Source organism: Leopardus geoffroyi, chromosome A2 (assembly GCF_018350155.1).
Source record: "Leopardus geoffroyi isolate Oge1 chromosome A2, O.geoffroyi_Oge1_pat1.0, whole genome shotgun sequence".
In the NCBI taxonomy this organism is placed as follows: domain Eukaryota; kingdom Metazoa; phylum Chordata; class Mammalia; order Carnivora; family Felidae; genus Leopardus; species Leopardus geoffroyi.
Genome location: NC_059331.1, coordinates 1230854 through 1253553, shown reverse-complemented (window position 1 = coordinate 1253553; position 22700 = coordinate 1230854). Strand labels below are relative to the sequence as shown.

General features: G+C 65.8%; 1 protein-coding gene and 1 long non-coding RNA gene across 3 annotated transcripts; one reads left to right on the top strand and one right to left on the bottom strand.

Moving 5' to 3' along the window:
• The first annotated feature begins 2186 nt into the window (after positions 1-2186).
• Positions 2187-22700, top strand: BTBD2 (BTB domain containing 2). Of its 2 annotated transcripts, XM_045491301.1 has the most exons (10): positions 2187-2623; positions 11833-11952; positions 15088-15244; positions 16397-16502; positions 16597-16794; positions 18644-18836; positions 18961-19048; positions 19210-19356; positions 21724-21916; positions 22236-22700. In XM_045491301.1, the coding sequence occupies exons 1-9, from the start codon at positions 2202-2204 to the stop codon at positions 21883-21885; spliced, it is 1593 nt and encodes a 530-aa protein (XP_045347257.1). In that variant the 5' UTR covers positions 2187-2201; the 3' UTR covers positions 21886-21916; positions 22236-22700. The 2 variants fall into 2 exon arrangements, with proteins under 2 accessions (XP_045347257.1, XP_045347256.1); XM_045491300.1 differs by having other exon boundaries at positions 21724-22700.
• On the bottom strand, positions 7617-18247 carry LOC123605038. Its single transcript, XR_006715557.1, has 3 exons — positions 17781-18247; positions 10025-10027; positions 7617-7627 (listed from the first exon to the last, which is right to left on the bottom strand). It is a non-coding gene; the product is annotated as an uncharacterized LOC123605038 (long non-coding RNA).

Sequence of the window (22700 nt, the reverse complement as noted above, 5' to 3'; positions counted from 1 at the left end):
ATAAAGAAATGCACTAAAGTGTTATCACTGGTATTATTTTTGGATAGTAATGTTCTTTTCTGTGTTTTTCTGGCATTTCCAAGGTCCCTCCTTTATTTTTATTTTATTTTATTTATTTTTAAAGATTTTACTTTTTTTTAAAAATTTTTTTTAACGTTTATTTATTTTTGAGACAGAGAGAGACAGAGCATGAACGGGGGAGGGTCACAGAGAGGGAGACACAGAATCCGAAACAGGCTCCAGGCTCTGAGCCGTCGGCACAGAGCCCGACGCGGGGCTCGAACTCACCGACCGCGAGATCATGACCTGAGCCGAAGTCAGCCGCTTAACCGTCTGAGCCACCCAGGCGCCCCAAAGATTTTACTTTTAAGTAGCCTCCACACCAAACACGGGACTCAAACTCACAACCCCGGGATCAATAGTCACATGCTCCGCCAACTGAACCAGCCAGGCGCCCCTCCTTTTTTTTCCATACATTTTTAGTTATTTTTTTTTAACATTTTCTTAATGTTTATTTTTATTTTTTGAGAGAGAGAGACAGGAGACAGAGCATGAGCAGGGGAAGGGCAGAGAGAGGAGACACAGAATCCGAAGCGGGCTCCAGGCTCTGAGCTGTCAGCACAGAGCCTGACGTGGGGCTCGAACCCACAAACCGTGAGATCATGACCTGAGACGAAGTCGGACGCTTAACTGGCTGAGGCGCCCCCATACATGACTTTTAGAATGAAAAACAAATTTCCAGGATTGGGATGCTTTTGCCCACGGTTATAACATCGCATGATTTGGCCTTGGGTAAATTTTTCATCCTAAAAGAGCAGAGGCAGTGAGCTCAAAAGGTGGCATTTTTTTGAAATCCAGTGGGCAGGGCTGCCGATGGGAGCACATTCTTCGGGGGGGTTGGAAGGTGTGGAGCTACAGGATGCCAGTGGCCTGGCCTCCCCAGAGGGAGAGGTGGCCCCCAGGGCGAGGGGATTGGCTGTCAATGCAGGGAAGCCCCTGAAGGGCTTGAGGCAAAGGCTCCAAGACACCAGATTAACTCTGGAAGAGGCTGGGTTCTAAAGAGTAAAGAAGGGTAAGTCGTTGAAGCAGGGGCCGGTGCAAACGAACACGTGGGTCCCTTGTTCCAGAATTATCACACATCTCAAGATGGTGACAGCAGAGTATTACATCAAGCGTGGGGCCCTGGGTGAGCCCTTGGGCTGCAGGCCAGGAAGGTGACCGGGGTGGGGATCCAGGAACAAGGGCGCATTCAAGGTCTGCTCTGCTTTGGAGGTGAAGAGCTCGTGGAGTTCGGGGGCAGAGTCTGGACGCTGAGGGGGGCTGCCTTTCCTGTGGCTCTCCTAGGTGTCACGGGGCCGTGAACCCCCAAGAAAAATCCCTCCGCCATGGGAATGACCAGCCCTGAGACCCGGCGTGGGGGGTGGGGGTCTCCCAGTCGCTTATTAGGCGCTGAATTGTCGCGGATGTTACGGAAGTGGGTCTTGAAGCCCTGTGAACAGATGAGGGGCCGCGAGAGGGCCTCGCGCCCACCAATGGGGCTGCTGGCCCTGACCGCTCTACCCAGCTTTCCGGCCACCTTGACCAGGCTCAGGACCTGGAAGAGGCTCGCCCTGGCTTCTTCATCTTGACCCCTGGTCACCGGTCAGCATCCTTCCCTCCAGGAACCCCTCCCCCAGGCTGAAGCTCTGGGTTTTGACCCCTACCCCAGGTCGCCCAAGGACTTCCCGGTGTCCCTCTTCAGGGCACTCGGGCAGTCTGACACTATGGGTGTGGTTAGCAGTTTGGGGGTTCCAGTCCGGTCCGCACTGCCTATCAGGTACCTGGGTTCTTTCTTCCTCCCCTTCCGCCCCCCTCCATCCATCCCCGCTCCCCCTCGGCCCGCAGCTCCCTCCTTCTCCTCCTCCTCCCTTCCCTCCTTCCTCCTCCTCCCGCCCGCCCCCTCCTCTCCCATCTCCCCGCCTTCGCCTCCCCCTCCACTCCCCTCCCCTCCCCTCCCCCATCCCTCCTCCACCCGCCCCGCCTTCCTCTCCCCCTCCCCTCCCAGCTCCCTGCTCACCCCTCCCCTTTCCTCCCTCTCCCCTCCGGGCTCCCCGCCCCTCCCGTCTCCTCCCCTCCCGGCTCCCCGCCCTCCCCTCCCCCTCCCCTCCGGACTCCCCGCCCTCCTCCCGCCCGCCCCGCCCCGCGGCCGCCGCACCGACAAGATGGCGGCGGGTGGGAGCGGCGGGCGCGCGTCGTGCCCGCCGGGGGTCGGCCCGGGTGCGGGGGGCGGCCCCGGGCCCAGCGCCAACGCCGCCGCCGCCCCCGGCAACGCGGCCGCCGCCGCTGCCGCCGCCGCCGCCGCCGCCGCCGCCGCCCCGGCCCCCGCCGCCCCCGGGCCGCCCCCCGCTCCGGGACCGGGACCGGGACCCGGGTCGGGGCCGGGCGCGCAGGCCGCGGCGGGCGGGGAGCGGGCGGCCGAGGAGCCGGGGGCGGCGGCGCTGCTGCGCGAGCCCGTCTACAACTGGCAGGCCACCAAGCCCACGCTGAAGGAGCGCTTCGCCTTCCTCTTCAACAACGAGGTGCTCTGCGACGTGCACTTCCTGGTGGGCAAGGGGCTCGGCGCGCAGCGCATCCCCGCGCACAGGTGGGCCCCGCCGTCCTCGGGCCCCGGGCCCCGGGCCCCGCCGCCCCCCGGGCCCCGCCACCCCCGGGCCCCCGCCACCCCAGGACCCAACCGCTCCAGGGACCGACCGTCCTCCGGACCCTCCTGCGCCCTGCCACCCCCAGGTCCCCTGGGACCCGCTTGGCCAGAGCCCCGTGACCCTGCCGGGCCCCCATCTACCCTTCAGCCCTCTGGTGCTAGCTACACCCTGGCCCTGGGACCCCCACCTCTCCACTCCCAGCAGAGGCTCCTGGCTTTAGGATGCCGGACCCTGCCACCCAGGCCAGGATCTCCAGGCACGGCCACCCAGCCACCCCCACCAGCTCCTGCCACCTCTAGGCCCCTCCGTCCTGCCCCAGTGACCTCCTGCACCTAATGTCCCGTGCTTCCCCTGTGGTGACCCCCAGGCCCCCGCCAGACTCCTGCCTCCTGAACCCACATAAGCCCCTCAAGTGACACCCCAGTCCCCGGCCTCTCTGAAAAAGGGGACGTTGTTGACCTGTGCTTCTAGCCAGTCTCCAGGACCCAGCCCCCAGACCCCCGGGCAGGGCGGGGCTGACGTCAGACTCCCAGTCCACTGCCGGTGTTCCTGACTCTGCTCCCTGACTCTGCTCCCCAGGGACGGACGGGGGCTCGCTGATGGGGGAGGGGGTGTGTGTGACATCAGAGGAGGGGGGCCGGGGGCGTTTCTTGTACTCGCCGGGAGTGTTCCCCAGCCTGCTGCGAGGGGTTCTCCCTGCCTTTCTGGCCTGTGGCCTTTATTTAACCTGTGCCTTCGAGATTTTTCTTTCCGGCTTTTTCCTGGTTATTTATGTACAACTGGATCTAGATTCCTGTCTGCAGAACGTTCCAGGCCTGTGGTTGGGTCCCCAGGACCTCCCGTGGCTCCTCCCTCCCCTGTGTGCGAGCAGCTCTCTCCAGAGTCGCCGACATGGGCCTCACCCCCACCCAATCTAGAGTAGGGGCCTGGTCTGTGTGCTGCCCATGAGCCCCCACCCCCTCCCCCCGCCCCCAGGCGTCCCTGAGGCCCGTCATGCTCCTACATAACTGGTCAGCCAGGCCTGGTCTCCTTCACCACCTTCGGGGAGCAGAATAAGTAAGGCGAGGCTGCACGAGCTCCCACCTGCTTGACCCAAGCTCTTTGGGGACTGGGTCAGGTGGGTGTGGCTGGAAACCCCACAGGCAGGTGGGGGGGCAACCTCAGGGGGAGCCAGGGGCCCCCAGGCACCAGTGACCTTAGCGCCTGTCCTCGGCCTGTCCTCCTGTCCTCGATTGAGCTGAGGCAGTGGGCGTGGGGCCCCCAGAGGCGTGAAGGGTGTGGCCCTGCAGGGGCTCTGGAGAAGTGGGCGGGCAGCCAGTGGCCCAGGCCTGGAGCGAGGGGTGTGGTAGGAAATGGCCGGAGAGTAAGGTCAGCCGGGCGTGGTCTCTAGTGAGACTTAATGAGAATCGGAGACCCGGGGTCTGGGGGGTGGTGACAGGAATCGTACCTGAGCCGCTGTGCTGAGCAGGGCGAGGGGAGGGGCCGTCTGGAGTCCAGGTGGGCACTCGGGAGCCACAGCAGGGGCAGGGGCACCGTGGGCCTGAGTGACCGCATCTGCCTTGAAGGGTGGACCGGCTGGGGGTGGAGGCCGCAGGCGCTTGGCGGGAGGGTAGAAATGGGAGGCAGAGGGTCCGGCTTCCCTTGGGAGGAGGTGCCTCTCCCTGGTGCGGTGGGGGGCCGCGGCTGTGGCCCCCTAGACCCTGGCTCCAGCATCCTGGAGAAGGGCAGGTGTGGCAGGGATGCTCGTGGAGGGCTGATGCACTTGGCAGAGAGCCGGCCAGAGGCCACGTGTGGGTCTGGGGTCTGTGGCTCGCAGGGGTTGAGTGATGCGGTGGGGGGGGGGAGGGGGGGCGTGATGATGGCCTAGGGGTGGTGTGTGGATGGGGGGGGAGGTGGGTGCTGAGGAAGGGCTGCAGGGAGCCACCCTGAAAGTGGGGTCTGGGCACGGAGGGTACGTGCCTACATGCTGACCTTTGCCCCCACGCCCGCCTGCCCACTGGGCCTGTGGCTTCTCCTGCCAGCGGCCTGGCTCCCTGGCTCACCTTGCTGGTCCCTGCAGGCGTCAGTCGTCGCCTGGGCCCCGCAGACTCCCTGGCCGTGTGTTTGACGTCCAGAGGGGGTCTGGGTCAGGCCGATGGCATTTGTCCCCGTTGTCCTGGCGGTAATGCCCCGCGGTTTGGTCTTCACCGTAGAAGGTTCTGCCTTTGGGTTGTTATTTCCTACACGTTGGTGACGCTTTCCCTGCGGCGACCAGGTGGGTGCTGCCCACGGGTGACCCTGGGCTTCCTGTGCCTCAGTTTCCCCACCGGTGAACTGGGATTGACCGCTCAGATGCCTCCATCCCAGGACCTCTGGGAGGATCGACTCAGTGACCCAAGCAAGTGCTTATGACAGTGGTCCAGGGCGAGCTTCAGTAGAGGCGGGGATGTAATCCGGGGCTTGAAAAGACGCGGGGGGCCGCTTGCCACGCCGCTCCCGGGGGCTGCACTCGGGACTCGCTTGTAAAGAAGTGAGTGGAAAGCGGACGAGGGTAACCTGACCGTGGAGAAACCCGGCAGACCCCCACCTTAGCCAGGGGTCAAGGTCACCTTCTGAGAGATGCTGAGTGGCTGCGGGGGCCCCTGATAGGATGGGACCAGAAGGGCCCCTCACCTCCAGGTGTAGGTGTGTCCCCGTCCTAGCCTGTGATACCTATGAGTGTGACCGTACATGGAAAAAGTCTTTGTAGGTATGACCAAGTTAAGGGTCTGGGGATGAGCTCACCCTGGATTCTCTGGGGGGGGCTCTAAACCCAATGACAAGGGTCTTCCATAAGAGACCCAGAGGAGAAGCCACGTGATGACCACGGGGGGCAGGCACTGGAGGGACGAGGCCAAGGAATGCCTGGAGCCCCCCAGAGCTGGGAGAGGAAGGAAGGACCCTTCCCTGGAGCCCCCCAGAGGAGGCGGTCACACCTTGACCTGGAGGGCTCCGAGCCTCCGGGCCTGGGAGAGGATGAAATCTCGTTTAGACTTGTCCAGCCCCGGGAAACCAGACTGACTGCAGGAAAACATCCCACAATCGGGGACACACCGCGGGCCAGCTGGGGTGGCTCATCCTGGAGGCTCTCAAGGTCGTGAAAGCTGTCACAGCCTAGCAGAGCCCAAGGGGGTGACCAAACGCCACCTGGGGCCCTGGGTGGCGTCCTGGGGCAGGGAGAGGATGTGGTGGCACGGGAGCCGCGTCTGGGGTTCAGGCCACAAAGCGGCGTGGGGGAGGGGCTCTCACGGACTTCGAGAAAGGCGCCTCGGTGTGGCCCCGCCGGGGCCCGGGTTCGGGGAGCGGCACGGGCCAGGGCTCAGAGTGGCCGTGGGCTCTGGGCGCAGGCTGACCTGGGGCGGGGGACACGAGTGCTGACCGGCCCTGGCCCCTCGTCCCGTCCCAAGGCTCTGGGCAGCCCTCCGCCTGCACTGCCTTTTCCGTCACTTTTTCCTTCTAATCTGATGCCCGGTGCTTCCATCGCGGCTGTTGGCGGCTTGTGTGAGCAGGCGTTAGCTCCTCTCCTTCCCTGCTGCACCCCAAACCCCGGGAGCTCTGCGGCACCCCGGCCGGCCTGAAGCAAGTGTCCGCGTTCTCTTGCCGGGCTGGCTCCGAGGAAACACAGAGTCTCCTCGGGGTGGGGAAGCTCCTGCGGGAGTTGGGGAGACCCACAAAACCAGCACCTGAGAGGTGGTTTGTGTTCTCTCTCTCTTAACGTTTTATTTATTTTTGAGAAAGAGAGAGAGAGACACACACAGAATCCGAAGCAGGTTCCAGGCTCCGAGCCGTCAGCGCAGAGCCCGACGCGGGGCTCGACCCCACGAACCGTGCGATGGTGACCCGAGCCCCAGTCAGAGGCTCAGCCGACTGAGCCCCCCAGCGCCCCTCAGATGTCTTTATTCCTTCAGCCTGGAAAGTGTAGCACCGCGGAGAAGCCTGGCGGGTGGAACAGCCCGTCTGGGGTTTCTCATTTCATTGATCTGTTTGTGTTCTCCGTGTGACAGCACAGCTTCTGGTGACTGTGGCTTTCTGTTCTGAGAACTGCCAGGACCCTTGTTCCCGCTTTTCTTCTCTGTCGAGACTTTTTCAGCCGGTCTCACACAGTGACCCCTCCAGTACCCATCACCCTCCCGTCCCGCCCTCCCCCTTCCCTCAAACTGTCGTTGAAACGTGGTGCTGGGACGGCCGCTCTAGCACAGCATCAGCCAGCACAGGTAAATGGCCAGACAGCGGACGATTTCTTCAGGCTGCACAGTCTGTCCCACTTCCTGAATCCTGTCTCAGCAGCACGGAAGTGCTGTAGTCAACGCAAGTGGATGATCACGGATGCGTTCCAATAAAACTTTCTTTGCAAAAGCACGCGGTTGGCCAGTGTGCCGGCCCCCAGGCATCCCGTGGTCCCTTATGACCTTTAGAGTCTGTTTGTCAAGTAAGTGCTCAAGGGATTTATTGGGGGGGGGGGTTGGTCCCCCTCCGATACCAGGCTGGGGAGAACGGGCAGGTTAGCACACAGAGTATCTGGGGCACGGTCTTTCTGTCTTTGTTTAGGGCATTTGTGTTCTTAGGATAGCTTTGTAGCTTTCTTCATATAGTTTTCTTGCACGTTTATTGCTGATTTTTGCTCCTGTATTTTTTTTTTTTCCTCTGTTGTGAATAATCTTTAAACACATTTTTTTAAGTTTATTTATCTTTGAGAGAGAGAGACCTACACAGCGAGCAGCGGGGAGGCCGAGAGAGAGGGAGAGAGAATCCCAGGCAGGCTCTGCAACGTCAGCACGGAGCCCGATGAGGGGCTCGAACTCACAAGCCGTGAGATCATGACCTGAGGTGAAACCGAGAGCTGGGCGCTCAACCCACTGAGCCACCCAGGCGCCCCGAATCTTTAATCTGATTTTAATTTCGATTTAAATAGCACTGTGTGGGGGCCCCTGGGTGGCTCAGTCGGTGAAGCATCCCACTTTGGCTCGGGTCCTGATCTCACGGTTTGTGGGTTCAGGCCCCGCATCGGGCTCTGTGCTGACGGCTCAGAGCCTGGACCCTGCTTCGGATTCTGTGTCTCCCTCTCCCTCTGCCCCTCCCCGACTTGTGCGCGCCCGTGCGTGCTCTCTCTCTCTCTCTCTCTCTCTCTTTCTCCATCTCTTTCAAAAATCAGTAAAATGTAAAAAAGGAAAAAAATTTAAATAGCCCTGCGTGACCAGGAGCAACCACATTGGGCAGTGCAGTCCTAGAATTTTCAAATTCGAAACCATGTGGTGGGCAGATTATTTCTCTCCGTCCCTCCTGTTTGTGCCGCTTAATGCTTTTCTTGGTGCATTTCTGGCCACGGGGCATCGCCCCCTGACGGGGGTGGAAGCAAGCCACCTTTGCGCTCAGTGGGACAGCTTCGCTGAAGTTCCTCTCTGTTCCCCGCCTGCTGAGAGGTGTCCTGAGGTGTGGGTGCGGGGCGTTACTGGAGTCTGGTCTGTTTGACCCGACGGCTGTCTGTGCAGATGTGCAAGCCTTGTGCCCTGGCGGCCGCCACCCCCGAGGTCCCCCCCGCCCCCACCCAGAATGCCAGGCCTCCCCGTATTTAGCCCGCTGTCTGTGTCATCTACGGTATCCTTCGTTATTGCGTGTGAGCGGCCCCTGCACGCTCGAGCCCGTGTTGTTCAAGGTCAGCTACAGCTCTTTTCTTTTTATTGGCAAGTAATTCACGCGATTGCTGAATTCGGTGGTACGAACGGACCTCCGTCTGTCCCTTTGCCAGCCGGTGGGTGTGTGGGCTCTGTTTTTTTCACTGTCACGAATCACGCTGTGTGAACGCTGGTGTGCAAATCTGGTCCTGTGGTCTTGGGTCAGCACCTCGGAGCGGACTGTTGGGATTCTAGGGTAACTCAGGTGACATTTTCAGAAAGTGCCGGACTGTTTTCCGACGCGGCCGCGGCATCTGCGGCCAGCCGTGCTCGGGGGCGTCTCCGTTTTCTGGGAGAGTCTGCCTGCGGTCACTGTCACTTCCGGCGTGATTGGGAGGGGTCCCCCGTGAAGCCGTCTGGGGACAGGCTTTGCCGTGGGGTGAGATCGTGTTCCTTACGTTCCTGAACGATGTTCCCACCCTTGCTCCTGATTTCGGTACCTCGCGGCCCTCCCGTTTCCAGTGGTTTCTCTGCACCCCCTGCCATCCCCATGCCCGATTTCACGAGGTCCTGTTCCCACCTTGGCTGTTCCCTTCTCTCCGTGGGTTTGGTTTACTCTCCATTTTCTGGACTCCTGATGCGGAAGCTCGCCTCGCGGATTCCTGGGCCCTAAATAGACGCGTGGCGTGTCCTTCGAGCTGCGACCCTCAGGTCGGCCTGTCGCACTGTGGTCTCCTTTGCAGCCAAGATCTTTCCTCGCTTCCTCGCGTTCCTTCTCGGACCCGTGGCTGCTCCCACGTGGGTTCATTTGCAAGCATTTGGGGATCTCTCAGACTTCCTCTGGTTGCGGCTTGGTAATCGAAGTCGGCTGTGTTTGGAGACCACGCTCTGGCCGACGCCAGCGCTGCCCGGCACACCTGTTGGCCCCGAAGGACGTCCCACGTGTGCAGGCAGGGTCCCCGGAAGGTTGGTCGGTTCCTGCTGGCGGCCGGGGGCGGCCAGGCTCCGGGGCCTGGGCTGTGTGCGGACGTCTGGTCTGCCCGCCACTCTGCCGGCATCCGGAACGTTCCGGAAGCTCCAGCGTGGTTGTCCAGTGGCCTCGTTCTCCCGGTGCCGCTCAGCTTCTGCCTCGTGTATTTAGGGACTCTGGTGCCAGGCGCGCGTGTGTGTTTGTAACTGTTACCGATCCCGGGCGTACCGGGCTCCAGACGTCAACAGCCTCCTCGACGGCCGTGGCCTCCGCTCCGGCTCCCATCCCTGCCGCGTGTGTGGATACAGAGCAGTGATGTGCGCCCTCCCCGGTGGCCGTGAGCGCTGTCCCCGCGGGACGCCGTGGGGCTGGGCAGACCCCCTGTGTCTCCTCCGCTTTGCCCGCTGGCTGCCGGGCGGAGGGCTGAGGATCCGCCCCGGAAACGGTGGCTACTCCGTGTCCGCCGTGTGGCCGTTTTCTGCGCTTCATTGGCTGGAGTCCTGATGGGGGGGGGGGGGGGGGGGGCGGGGAGGGCTGGCGCTCACTCGGTTCAGTCCCCACGGACCCCCGGCCGTCGCTCTGTCCCCAGCTCGGCCGCGAGCTCGCCGGGTGGGCGCCGCGTCCGCGTTTCCCCAGCACGTTGGGAGCAGCCCTTTCCTTCTGGCCCCGCAAGAGACTCCGAGCCCGTCGGGTCCCCCCCCCCCCCCCCCCGCCCCGGAATCCTTTCTCCAAGGAGCCTGGACCCTCTGTGGGTGTGGGATTTGGACACCAAGCTCCGGGCTCTGGGCATCCCCTCGCTGCTGGGCCGTCCTCGATTGGAGCCCCGTGTTCGTTTCTGTGGCTTGATGCCCACCTCCGCATCTCAGACTCCTTGCCCGCTGGCGGGGACGCCCGGGGTGCGTGAGGTCCGTGCCCGTCCGCCCCGCGTCGGGTGGCTCGGCCCTGACGTGCCGGGTACAGTCAGCAGCCTCTTCTGTGTTTGGATCCGTTTTCCAGCAGGAGATTGAGGTGCTTCTGGGAAGGCACCTTATCTAGGGACCGTGTGCGGGAGGACAGCGGGGCCTGGGGACCTGCCGCGGTGGCGTGAGAGCCCAGGGCCTCCGAAGACGTGGGCGAGGCTGGCCACGGCAGGGACAGGAGCCCACCCGGTGCGGCTGGAACCTACAGCTCGGGGGCGCGAGAGCCACACGGGGTCTCCTGCCCCAGCTCCGGGGCTAGGCGTCGGAGGTCCTGGTGTCAGCAGGGCTGCACTCCCTCCGGAGGCCCTGGAGGGCCCCCCCCCCCCCGCCTCCTCCAGCTCCTGGGGTCCAGGCGTCTCCTCCAGTCTCTGCCTCTGTCCTCACGTGTCCTTTCCCCGTGTCCGTGTCCAGATTCCCCTCTTGCAGAGACACCAGCATGGGGTTAGGGCCACCCTCCGTGCCCTCGCCCGAACCAGTCACATTCTACAAGGACTGTTCCCCAGTGAGGTCCCGTTCTGCCTTGCCGGGCGGACGGGATTTTGGGGGGACGCTGTTCACCCCACTGCACTCGGGTTCCCGTCCGTCTCGGGTCTGGTCCTCGGATGGGATCCAGCCGCCGTGCCGCACTGTGGCCCAAACGAGGGCCGGAGTCGCCGAGGGAGGGGGAGGGAGGGGCCGGGGGAAGGGGTGCTCTGCCCGTCAAGGGTGGGGGGCTGCTCAGCTTGGGGCAGGCAGAGGCTGGGGAGCAGGACGTGGGGGCTGGCTGCGCCCCGCCTGCAGATGCGTGCCGACCCGGAGGGCTCTGAGCCGGGGTGGCCGCTCGGAGCCCTGTGTTTGTCCCCACGTGGACCCGGGAGTGGGTGGGTGTCCCGGGGACGGTGCCTGGGCCACGTGGGGTGGGCCCCGGAGGCTGTGCGTGGACAGCTCAAAGCGCAGGGCGGGCGGCGCCTCCCTGAGGTCGGCCACCGCGGGGGCCTCCCCACGTCGTGGTCCTGCTGGAGGGTCCCCGGCTGGCTTGGGGGTCCCCGAGTGGCCACACCGCACGCGACAGAGCCCGCAGGCCTCCTCGCGGCCACCGCCTCCCGAGGCTGCCCCGGGGATTCGGCCCCGCTCAGGTGCCCCTGCCAAGCCTTCCCTGACCCTCGCTCCTGTCGCGGCCTTGGGTTCTTCCTGCCCCACAGTCAGGCTGTCCCTGCACTTACTGTGTCTGCCCCACTTCAGGATGGCCGGGACCCTCGTGCCCACGACCTGAGCGCGGGACGTGCGTGCAGAGCCGGGGGGTGGACGGATGCGCGGACGGGGCTGCGGGGGCATGAGGCCATCCTGCCGTGGGGCCGGTGACCTCACTCGTCCCGCCCAGTGTTACCACTGAACCTTCTGAGCAGCCTTGCTCCAGAGTGCGGCCTTCTAGAGCCATCTGCCAGCAGGACCTGCTGGGCCGGGGTCTGCCGGGGTGCTAGCCGAGGTCGCTCCCGCAGCATCTCCTATGGGGACCGCCGCCCCCCCCCCCTGCCGCCGACAGCCCCTGGGGTCAGTAACGGGAGCAGTCAGGGCCACGTGGAGGGTAACCTCGGTCTTCTCTGACACGCCAGGTTCGTGCTGGCCGTGGGCAGTGCTGTCTTCGACGCCATGTTCAACGGGGGGATGGCCACCACGTCCACCGAGATCGAGCTGCCCGACGTGGAGCCCGCTGCCTTCCTGGCCCTGCTCAAGTAAGACTTTCTAGATCTTTCACACTGTGGGGTGGGACGGACCAGCCTGACGTTCTAGAAAGTACACAGAGTTCAGGAAGAAGGTACAGAGACCCCCAGGGACGGCACCTCCGGAGCCCCCGAAGATCTCCAGAATTGCCTCTGAAGTGAGGGGTGGGCTCTGGGGGCCCCCACCCCATTTTCACTTTCGCAGACTTTTCATTGAGATGTGATTCGCACACCGTGCGATTCACCCGTTGACAGTGTGCTGTTGAGCGCTTTGCGGGCATTCGCGGGGGTCGTGTGCCCCTCACCACTGCCTCATTCTACCTTCTCATCGCCCCAAAGAGCAGCCCCGTCCCCATCGGCCGTCACCCCCTCCCCCGGCCCCCACGAGCCCCCTTCCCGTCCGTGGATGGGTCTGTTCTGGACGTTTCACACACGCGGACTCACACCCCACGTGGCCTCTCGTGTCGGGTTCCCTCCCTGAGCGTCGCGTGTTGAGGCCCGGCCACGTTGCCGTGCGCGCGAGTCCCCGTCTTCATCTTTTGGAGTCGGCACGAGTTTCGGAGGAAGTGAGACGTTGCAAGAATGTTAAATGCCACCTCTAGCTTTTCCTTTTTTGAGCCTCAGAATTTCTCCTCAAGTACTTTAAATAAACACGGTGGATGCCCAGGGTGGGGGCCGCAGGCAGCCGGCAGCCAGAGGCCACAGGTGAGGCCTGGCCGCTGGCTCTCCCGAGCTTCCAGACTGTTCTCCTTGCTCAGCCGAGCACAATTCTCTTGCTTCCAGAAGCGCTGGGTGTGAATCACGGTGGGTAATTTAAAGATTACCCCGAACGGTTAAAACGTTTTTGTAAAAGCAGTTTATTTTTTCTCTCTTATAATGATAAAGATGGCACAGGTTCACAAGAGAGAGAGGAAGGGAGGGAGGGAAAAGGGAAAAAAAGAAGGTTCCAGAAGAGCATAAGGGACAGAACAGACCTGCCTCCCGTCTGCCGTGTCCGAGGCCATGTGCTTCTTGGCTGTGCCCCCCAGCTGGTGTCCCTGAACCCCCCTGCCCCTGGGGAGAATTTTGTTCCGGTTGGTTCCGTCTGTGGATGCCCCTTAGTCCTTGACGCTGACGTGGTTGGTCCTGTGCGCTGCCCCCAGCGTCTTCCCGGTGACAGGGAGCGCTTTTGGGAACAATCTCATGGCTGCGTCTCTATGTAGCTTCTCAGACCGCTAAGGCCAGGGGCGGCCGACTGCCCGTTTGGGGCCAGACGGGCTCTGTCACCACCGCTCACACTGCCGCGGTTCCCGGAAAAGCAGACACGGCCTATTCGTAAGCTATGGGTGGGGCTGTGTGCCGATAGAACTTTATTGACAAAAACAGGTGACAAAACCATAAGCGACCACTTCGTACCCACCAGGGCGCCTATTACTAAAAAAACCAAAAGCCAGAAAAGCCAAAGGAAAGTAACAACAATTAGGAAGTGAAGACATCGGGGCCCTCGTGGCCTCCGCGGAAACAGTCTGGAGGCCCCTCAAAAGACGTAAACGTAGAGTCACCCTGTGACCCGGCTGTTCCACTCCCGGATGTCTGTGCGGGTAACCGGAAGCCGGGGCGCGGACGGATGCTTGCACCCCGGTTTCACAGCAGCAGCGTCCGTGAAAGGTGGACGCAGTGTCTGCTGGCATGTAACAGACAAACACGGGGTGTGCATTCACCCCCGGAGGATGACCCAGCCTCAGGGAGGAAGCACGTCCCGCCGCCTGCCGCAGCGTGGACGGGCCCGGAGGTCGCTGTGCGCGGTGACCGGAGCCGGACACAAAAGGACGCGTCCCGCGCGACCCCACTCACAGGGGATCCCCGGAGGAGTCCCGTCCACAGGGACAGAGAGCGGACGGTGGGAGCCAGGGGTGGGGAGTCCGTGCTTCGTGGGGACAGGGTCTCAGTCTGGGGGGATGGACGGTTCTGGGGGCGGATGGCGGGGGTGGGTGCAGGACAGTGTGAGTGCGCCCGATGCTGCTGAAGCGTATGCGTAGAAATGCTTATGATGGTTTAATTAAAGTATTTTTTTAAGTTTATTTAATCTCTACACCCCATGTGGGGCTCGAATTCACGACCCCAAGGTCAAGATTTGCGTGTTCTTCTGACTGAGCCAGCCAGGCGCCCCTGTGTTGTATTTTATTGTAACGAATAGAAGAAAAGTGATAGCCGTGAGAACACACATACGCACGCACGCACACACACACCCCCCGGCAGGGGACAGTTTAGATGGAAGTCTGGTGACATACGGGTTCCGGCTACAATCTCCCTGCTCTGTCTCTCCCGCCGTCCCCCCCCCCCCCAACCTCTCCCGGCTTGAGTCAGTTTTGCTGGGCTGCCCCCAAGAGGGTGGACACTGTCATAACTGGTGTGTGAAAGGCTCAGCCGTCTCCTGGCACCGGTCCTGGCCGTCCCCCCCCACCCCTGCACTGCTGACTTCCGGGTTGGGTCCGGGGTCCTGTGGGGGGTCCGGCAGCATCCCCGGTCTCCTCAGGTCCAGGGTCTCCCGGACCCCACAGGAGCGTAGCTGTTGATATGTGGAGCTGCGTTTGGCTTCCGGCACATTCTGCGGGGGGGGGGGGGGGGGGGGGGGGGGGGCGGTAGGAGGGCAGGCACACCCTTCCAGGTGTTTGCCCTTGTGGCTGCATCCTGAACCCCCTGCCAGCTCTGCCAGTGGAGGTACCTCCACTGCCTCGTTGTTTTTCAATTGAGCCCAAGTTCACGTCGCGGGAGGGGCGGTCATCGTGTGGAGTGTCTGATTCAGGCCGGCGTTTCTGGTCCTCTGCTCGCCCAGAACTCGCTGAGCTCTGCAGCCAGGCCTGCCGTCCAGGCCCGGAGGTGTGGCAGGCTCTCCCCAGGGCAGATCCCATGCAGGTGCCTCTGGGGGAGTCTTGGTGGCCCTGGTGCCCCCGCATCGGGGTGTCACCGGGAAGGAAGCCGGTCGCCGCACGGCCCCGCGTTCTGGTGTCCGAGTGCGGGTGGCTTAGCCTCTGGCCGGTTTCGAGGCAGATGGTCTTTGCCGGGTCACGTCGGTAGGCTACAGCGCGAAAGACACCGGCTCTGGAAGGTTCCTCGGGGCCGGGTTGGTGGGGCGGGGTCTGAGCGAGCGAGCCGTCTGTCTTGCAGGTTTCTCTACTCGGATGAGGTTCAGATCGGGCCCGAGACAGTCATGACCACGCTGTACACCGCCAAGAAGTACGCGGTGCCGGCGCTCGAGGCCCACTGCGTGGAGTTCCTGAAGAAGAACCTGCGGGCGGACAACGCGTTCATGCTGCTGACGCAGGTGCGCGGGGGCGGGGCCGGGCCCCGGGGGCGGCTGGGGAGGGCAGTGCGACCCGGCGGGGTGCTCTGCTCCAGAGAGGGTGCGGGTGCGTGCGCCGGGGCCGGGCAAAGGCGTGGGGGGGGGGGGGGAACCAGGTGAGGATGAAGGGGCGGGGAGAGGGGTGAGGACGCGGGGGCGGGGCCAGGCCGAGGGCGCGCGAGGCTACAGGCGCGGCCGCGCCGCCCACAGAGGGCGCAGGTGTGCTGCGGGGAGGGCAGGTGAGGGCGCTGGGACCTGGCGAGGACGCGGGTGGGAGGACGCTGGGACGCGGCGGAGACCAAGGTGCGCGAGGTGGGAGAGGCGGCGGAGACGAGGGTTTGGGGGGCGCCGGGGGGCGGGCGAGAACGCGGGTGGGCTGGGCGAAGGCGCAGGGTTGGGGGCCTGGGGAGGAGGTGCGCGCGGACTTGGGTTGAGGAGGAAGGTGTGGGGGAGGGGAAGGGCCAGGCGCGAGCACGCAGGTGCGGATAGGTTGCGGGGATGGGGGGGGGGTGGGGGGGGCAAGGGCGAGGACCTGAGATGGGGGTGGATCCCTGAATTTTTGATGTCCCTTAAATTTTGCCCCCCCCCCCCCCCTTCCTGACCTGGTGCCCTCGCAGGCCCTTCACGGGCGGGCACCTGGCACTTGTTGACTGAAGATTTTCCGCCTGCGTTTTTCCCTTTTCCAGGGGGCCGGGCGTGGCCAGGTGGGGCTGGTCAGGCCCAGAGCGGCTGCGCAGGGGCTGGCGGGGGTGGGGGGGGGTGTCCCTCTCCCTGGGGGTCCCGGACCCCTCACTGCGTTGCCCTGACAGGCTGGAGCTGGGCCCGCGGGGCTCAGAGCTGCGGCCACGCCGGCCCCAGGCTGTAGGGGTCGTGCTGGGTGGAAGGGGCCGGAATCTTCTGGGCTCCTGGTTCCCCCACCCTTCGGGCAGGTTCCCGATGGCGCGGTCTCGGCGCGGTCTCCGGTGCTGGGAAGTGCGCGGGCCGTTCAGGGCCCCTCCCCCCCCCCTCCCCCCAGGGGCGTGTCCTGTCCACCTACCTCGAGACACTGGGAGACTGCGACAGGGTCAGAGCGGCAGCGGGGTGGGGGTGGGGGGGCGTGCCTCCCACCGCGGCTGACGCGCTCCCTCTTTCCAGGCACGACTCTTCGACGAGCCGCAGCTGGCCAGCCTGTGCCTGGAGAACATCGACAAGAACACGGCCGACGCCATCACCGCCGAGGGCTTCACGGACATCGACCTGGGTGAGGCGTGAGGCGCGCCGGCGTGGGTAGGGGGGCGGGACGAGCGCGGCCGCGAGGGGGAGGGGCATCTGCGCTGAGCCGGCCCCTCCCACAGACACGCTGGTGGCCGTGCTGGAGCGGGACACGCTGGGCATCCGGGAGGTGCGCCTGTTCAACGCGGTCGTGCGCTGGGCCGAGGCGGAGTGCCAGCGGCAGCAGCTGCAGGTGACGCCCGAGAACAAGCGCAAGGTGCTGGGCAAGGCGCTCGCGCTCATCCGCTTCCCGCTCATGACCATCGAGGAGTTCGCTGCAGGTAACTGTCAGGGGGCGGGGGCCGCTCGGCGGGAGCCTGACCCCCGGGGACCCCAGGTGTGACCCGCCCCGAGAGCTGGACGGCGAGGGTCCACGTGTGAGGACGGAAGGCCCCGCGGATGCCGCCAGATCGGCGCCTGGGTTCCCTTCCTTCTGCGTCGCGTGTCTGCGTTTGCGCGCTGGTCCCCCCGGGGCTGGGGCCGGCGTCCCAGGGGCCAGGCTCTGGCATCAGCATCCTTGACAAGCCTGTGGGGGGTGGGGTGGGGGGCTCGGCCCCGGGCGGACGCGGGGGCAGCCGGCCGTGCCTCCTGTCCCGTGTGGATGCGGCTCCCGCAGCGGACCTAGAGCCAGCCCTCCCCTGCGGGGCTGGAGGGTCCTGGGTGAGGCTGCGTCACTGCCGGTGGCCTGGCCGGTGCACCCCCGTCCCCGGTTAGGGCTGTTTGGGACCGTGTAGCATGAGTCTCTTGTCTGTGCTCCCTGGGACAGATTTACCCCCCGAGATTAGCTCTCTTTGATCTGAAATTTGGATGTGACAGGGTCCCCTGCGTCGCGTCTGTTCGTCCATAGTGGTGTCAGTGCTGGGGTGAGGCTCTGTGTTCCGGGATCGCTTGCTCATCACTTAGTGCCTCCCGTGTGCCAGGCTCTGGCAGTAGGTGGTGACTGTGGGGGCCTGGCCACTTCCGACCGGGGCTGGGTCGTTCTCCAGGATGGATGGGGGCTGTCACTGGGGCCAGGAGCACCCCGGTCATGAGGGCCCCAGATGTTACCTGGACGTGGCTCAGGGGGCCAGGCTCCAGGCTGCACCGTCCCATCCTAAGACCCCTCCCTGTGTGAACCTAGCTGGACCCCTCCAGACTGGTGCCCCCAGCACTCTCCTGGAGGCCCCCCGGCCCACCTGGCAGCCAAACCCAGTGGGGTCCCAGGCCCCTGTGACCCGGCCCACCCCCTCACCCTGGGAGGGGAGTGTTTGCTGCTTCCTGCCGCCACCCCGTGTCCACCTCCCCCCCCCCCCCCCCCCGGACCGTGTGCGTCCCCCAGGCTGAGGTAGCCCAGTCCTGGCCCCTGCTCTGCCGAAATCGCGGGGAAGGACACTGTGTGTGTCCTCTTGGATTGAGCCGGGCTTTCCGGTTCCGTTCCTCCGTGATGGGTGTCCCTTGTTACTCAGCATGTTTTAGAGAAGTGTCCTGCTTCTCAGGTACCCCTAAATATAAGAGACCTAGAGGGAAGTCTGAAAAAACCCTCCGAAGACCCCCCCCCCCCCAGCTAAGTGTGCCCCAGCCGCGGCCTCCTGTAGCTCCTTCTGCGTTTTCTGTGCAGAGATTAAAAAGCCCTGGTTACCGTTCTGTCTCCCGGTTGTATCCTCCTTACTCACGTAGAGGCCCTGGGGCCAGGGCACAGGAGCGGGGGGACCGAGCAGCCCTGGGGCAGCCTGCAGAAACCGGCTCAGAGCTTAAGGATTCTCGTGAGCCTGCGGGGAGGGGGGGGGGTCGGGGGGGGGGGGTCGAGGGGAGTCCCCCCCCACGCCGCCTGTCCTCCTCTGCTTCCACCTCCTGGAGCCCCTCCGGCTCGGGGCCTGTCCGGGGAGTCACGCCCTGGCAGCGGGCGGCCCCACGTGCGCAGGGCAGGGGTGGCCGTGTGCTAGGTGGGCAACCTGGGCCGCGGGGTTGCTGAGTGAGGCCATGAATCGGACTCCCTCCCCCTTCCCCCCTCCCCCATGCAGGGAGGGGCCGTCCTGCTCCAGGGCTGCCCGCCCCCGGCATCTTCACTCTGGTGCCCTTGGAGGCTCACCGCCACCCACCCTGCCCGCCCTCCCCAGCCGCCAGCCCGACCTCCGCCCCCTGTGCCCGCAGGGCCCGCGCAGTCGGGCATCCTCGTGGACCGCGAGGCGGTCAGCCTCTTCCTGCACTTCACCGTCAACCCCAAGCCGCGCGTCGACTTCATCGACCGGCCTCGCTGCTGCCTCCGCGGGAAGGAGTGCAGCATCAACCGCTTCCAGCAGGTGGAGAGCCGCTGGGGCTACAGCGGCACGAGCGACCGCATCAGGTGGGCCAGGCGCGGCCGGGGTCCCCGCGGCACCGGGTGGGGCGCCGCCCCCTGCGGCCGCTCTCGCGGGACCGGCCAAGGCGGCCGGCCCGGCGGCTCAGCATCCCCTGTGTCCGCGGCTCAGGTTCTCGGTCAACAAGCGCATCTTCGTGGTTGGCTTCGGGCTGTACGGCTCCATCCACGGGCCCACCGATTACCAAGTGAACATCCAGGTGCCCGCCCCGCCCCCGTCGCCTCCGCGCGGGTCCCAGGCTGGACTCCTCGCGTGGCCCCCCCGGCCCCCCGTCGGCCTCTGAGGGGCCCCGCGGGGGTGGGGGTGGGGGGCCCTGGTGAGCAGCGCCGGCTCCTGCCCCTCCCCCCCCCGCCCCCGCAGATCATCCACACGGACAGCAACACCGTCCTGGGCCAGAACGACACGGGTTTCAGCTGTGATGGCTCCGCCAGCACCTTCCGGGTCATGTTCAAGGAGCCGGTGGAAATGCTGCCCAACGTCAACTACACAGCCTGCGCCACACTCAAGGTGAGCCCTGGGCCTGTCCGGGATCCGCCTCTAGTGGGCGCAACTATAGGGTGCCTATGTAGTGTGTCGCGGTGGGGGCGTCTGCCGCGCTGGCCCCCCCCCCCCCCCCCCCACAGCACAGACACCCTGGGGAGGGGCTCTGCCACCCCCCGACCCCCCCCCCCACAGCACAGACACCCTGGGGAGGGGCTCTGCCGCCCCCCATCCCCCCCCACAGCACAGACACCCTGGGGAGGGGCTCTGCCGCCCCCCATCCCCCCCGGCCCCCCCTCACAGCACAGACACCCTGGGGAGGGGCTCTGCCGTCCCCCCACAGCACAGACACCCTGGGGAGAGGCTCTGCCGCCCCCCGACCCCCCCCCCCCCACAGCACAGACACCCTGGGGAGAGGCTCTGCCGCCCCCCGACCCCCCCCCACAGCACAGACACCCTGGGGAGGGGCTCTGCCGCCCCCCATCCCCCCCGGCCCCCCCTCACAGCACAGACACCCTGGGGAGGGGCTCTGCCGTCCCCCCACAGCACAGACACCCTGGGGAAAGGCTCTGCCGCCCCCCGACCCCCCCCCCCCCCCACAGCACAGACACCCTGGGGAGAGGCTCTGCCGCCCCCCGACCCCCCCCCCACAGCACAGACACCCTGGGGAGGGGCTCTGCCGTCCCCCCACAGCACAGACACCCTGGGGAGAGGCTCTGCCGCCCCCCGACCCCCCCCCCACAGCACAGACACCCTGGGGAGGGGCTCTGCCGCCCCCCATCCCCCCCGGCCCCCCCTCACAGCACAGACACCCTGGGGAGGGGCTCTGCCGTCCCCCCACAGCACAGACACCCTGGGGAGAGGCTCTGCCGCCCCCCGACCCCCCCCCCCACAGCACAGACACCCTGGGGAGAGGCTCTGCCGCCCCCCGACCCCCCCCCCACAGCACAGACACCCTGGGGAGGGGCTCTGCCGTCCCCCCACAGCACAGACACCCTGGGGAGAGGCTCTGCCGCCCCCCGACCCCCCCCCCCCCCCCACAGCACAGACACCCTGGGGAGGGGCTCTGCCGCCCCATCCCCCCCCCCCCCCACACCCCCCACAGCACAGACACCCTGGGGAGGGCCTCTGCCGCCCCCCATCCCCCCCCCACAACACAGACACCCTGGGGAGGGGCTCTGCCACCCCCCGACCCCCCCCCCACAGCACAGACACCCTAGGGAGGGGCTCTGCCGCCCCCCATCCCCCCCCCACAGCACAGACACCCTGGGGAGGGGCTCTGCTGCCCCCCATCCCCCCCCACAGCACAGACACCCTGGGGAGGGGCTCTGCCGCCCCCCATCCCCCCCGGCCCCCCCTCACAGCACAGACACCCTGGGGAGGGGCTCTGCCGTCCCCCCACAGCACAGACACCCTGGGGAGAGGCTCTGCCGCCCCCCCCGACCCCCCCCCCCCCCCACAGCACAGACACCCTGGGGAGAGGCTCTGCCGCCCCCCGACCCCCCCCCCACAGCACAGACACCCTGGGGAGGGGCTCTGCCGTCCCCCCACAGCACAGACACCCTGGGGAGAGGCTCTGCCGCCCCCCGACCCCCCCCCACAGCACAGACACCCTGGGGAGGGGCTCTGCCGCCCCCCATCCCCCCCGGCCCCCCCTCACAGCACAGACACCCTGGGGAGGGGCTCTGCCGTCCCCCCACAGCACAGACACCCTGGGGAGAGGCTCTGCCGCCCCCCGACCCCCCCCCCCCCACAGCACAGACACCCTGGGGAGAGGCTCTGCCGCCCCCCGACCACCCCCCCCCCCACAGCACAGACACCCTGGGGAGAGGCTCTGCCGCCCCCCGACCCCCCCCCCCCCACAGCACAGACACCCTGGGGAGGGGCTCTGCCGCCCCATCCCCCCCCCCCCCCCACACCCCCCACAGCACAGACACCCTGGGGAGGGCCTCTGCCGCCCCCCGACCCCCCCCCCCCCCACAGCACAGACACCCTGGGGAGGGGCTCTGCCACCCCCCGACCCCCCACCCCCCACAGCACAGACACCCTGGGGAGGGGTTCTGCTGCCCCATCCCCCCCCCACCACACCCCCCACAGCACAGACACCCTGGGGAGGGCCTCTGCCGCCCCCCATCCCCCCCCCCCCCCCCCCCCCGACAACACAGACACCCTGGGGAGGGGCTCTGCCACCCCCCATCCCCCCCGGCCCCCCCTCACAGCACAGACACCCTGGGGAGGGGCTCTGCCGTCCCCCATCCCCCCCGACACCCCCCACAGCACAGATGCCCTGGGGAGGGGCTCTGCTGCCCCCCACCCCTCCTCACCCTGGGCCCCCCCCAGCCCCCGCCCTCCTGGGGCCCTGGGTGCCTGACCGCAGGGACTGTTCCCACCCAGGGCCCAGACTCCCACTATGGCACCAAGGGCCTGCGCAAGGTGACCCACGAGTCGCCCACGACGGGGGCCAAGACGTGCTTCACCTTCTGCTATGCGGCGGGGAACAACAACGGCACGTCCGTGGAGGACGGCCAGATCCCCGAGGTCATCTTCTACACCTAGGCCGCCCGGTCCCCGAAGCCACCTGATGCAAGTAGGCCGCCCCCACCCCGTACCGCGCCCCCTGCCACGTTTCTGGGCGTCAGGAGAGGGTCTTCACTCCCTGCTCGGGGGAGCCGGGCAGGGGCTGTGATGCGGTCCTTCAGGACGTGGGGGGGTGGGCAGGGCTGGCCCGGACCCGCCCTGAGCCAAGTGTCCCCCCGGGGCCTTGGACGTGGGGGGTCCCACACGCCGTCCCTGCAGCTCAGGGCCACCTGACCAACCGCCTGACCACAGGATTCAAATAGGATTCCGTCTCATGTTTGTTCTAACCGCACATAGCAATGCATCTTGGGTCCCCATTTCTCTGGTAGGAGGCGGCGTGTGGCGTCCTGGTCTATTCACTGGGGTTGCTTGGGCCGCCCTGACCCTGGCCCCCAGCACGCTGGCCCAGCCCCCCTCGAGGTCCCACAGGCTGGCTTTCTGCCAGGCCCTGGCCCGCCCAGAGAAGGGCCCCTGCAGCTGCGGGCAGGAACTCCCGACCTGATCTGCCCAGGGGGGCAAATGGTGCGGGGCCTGCCTTGGTGGCCGCGACCCCCGGCTGGCCCCGCCCCCTGTACATACCGAAGCCCCGCCCCACCCGGCCTCTGAGTGAGCTCTAGGTCCAGAGGTGCTGGAGGGCGGAGCCCCTCCCCTAAGTCCCCCCCAGTCCTTCCCCCACCGCGTTTTCACCCCAGTGATCCCTTCCGGAAACTGTCCTCCCCAAGCCATGAAAGGTGTGCCCCCCTCACACCAGACCCCCAAATGATTTTTTTAAATAAAGGAAAGAAACGAAACCA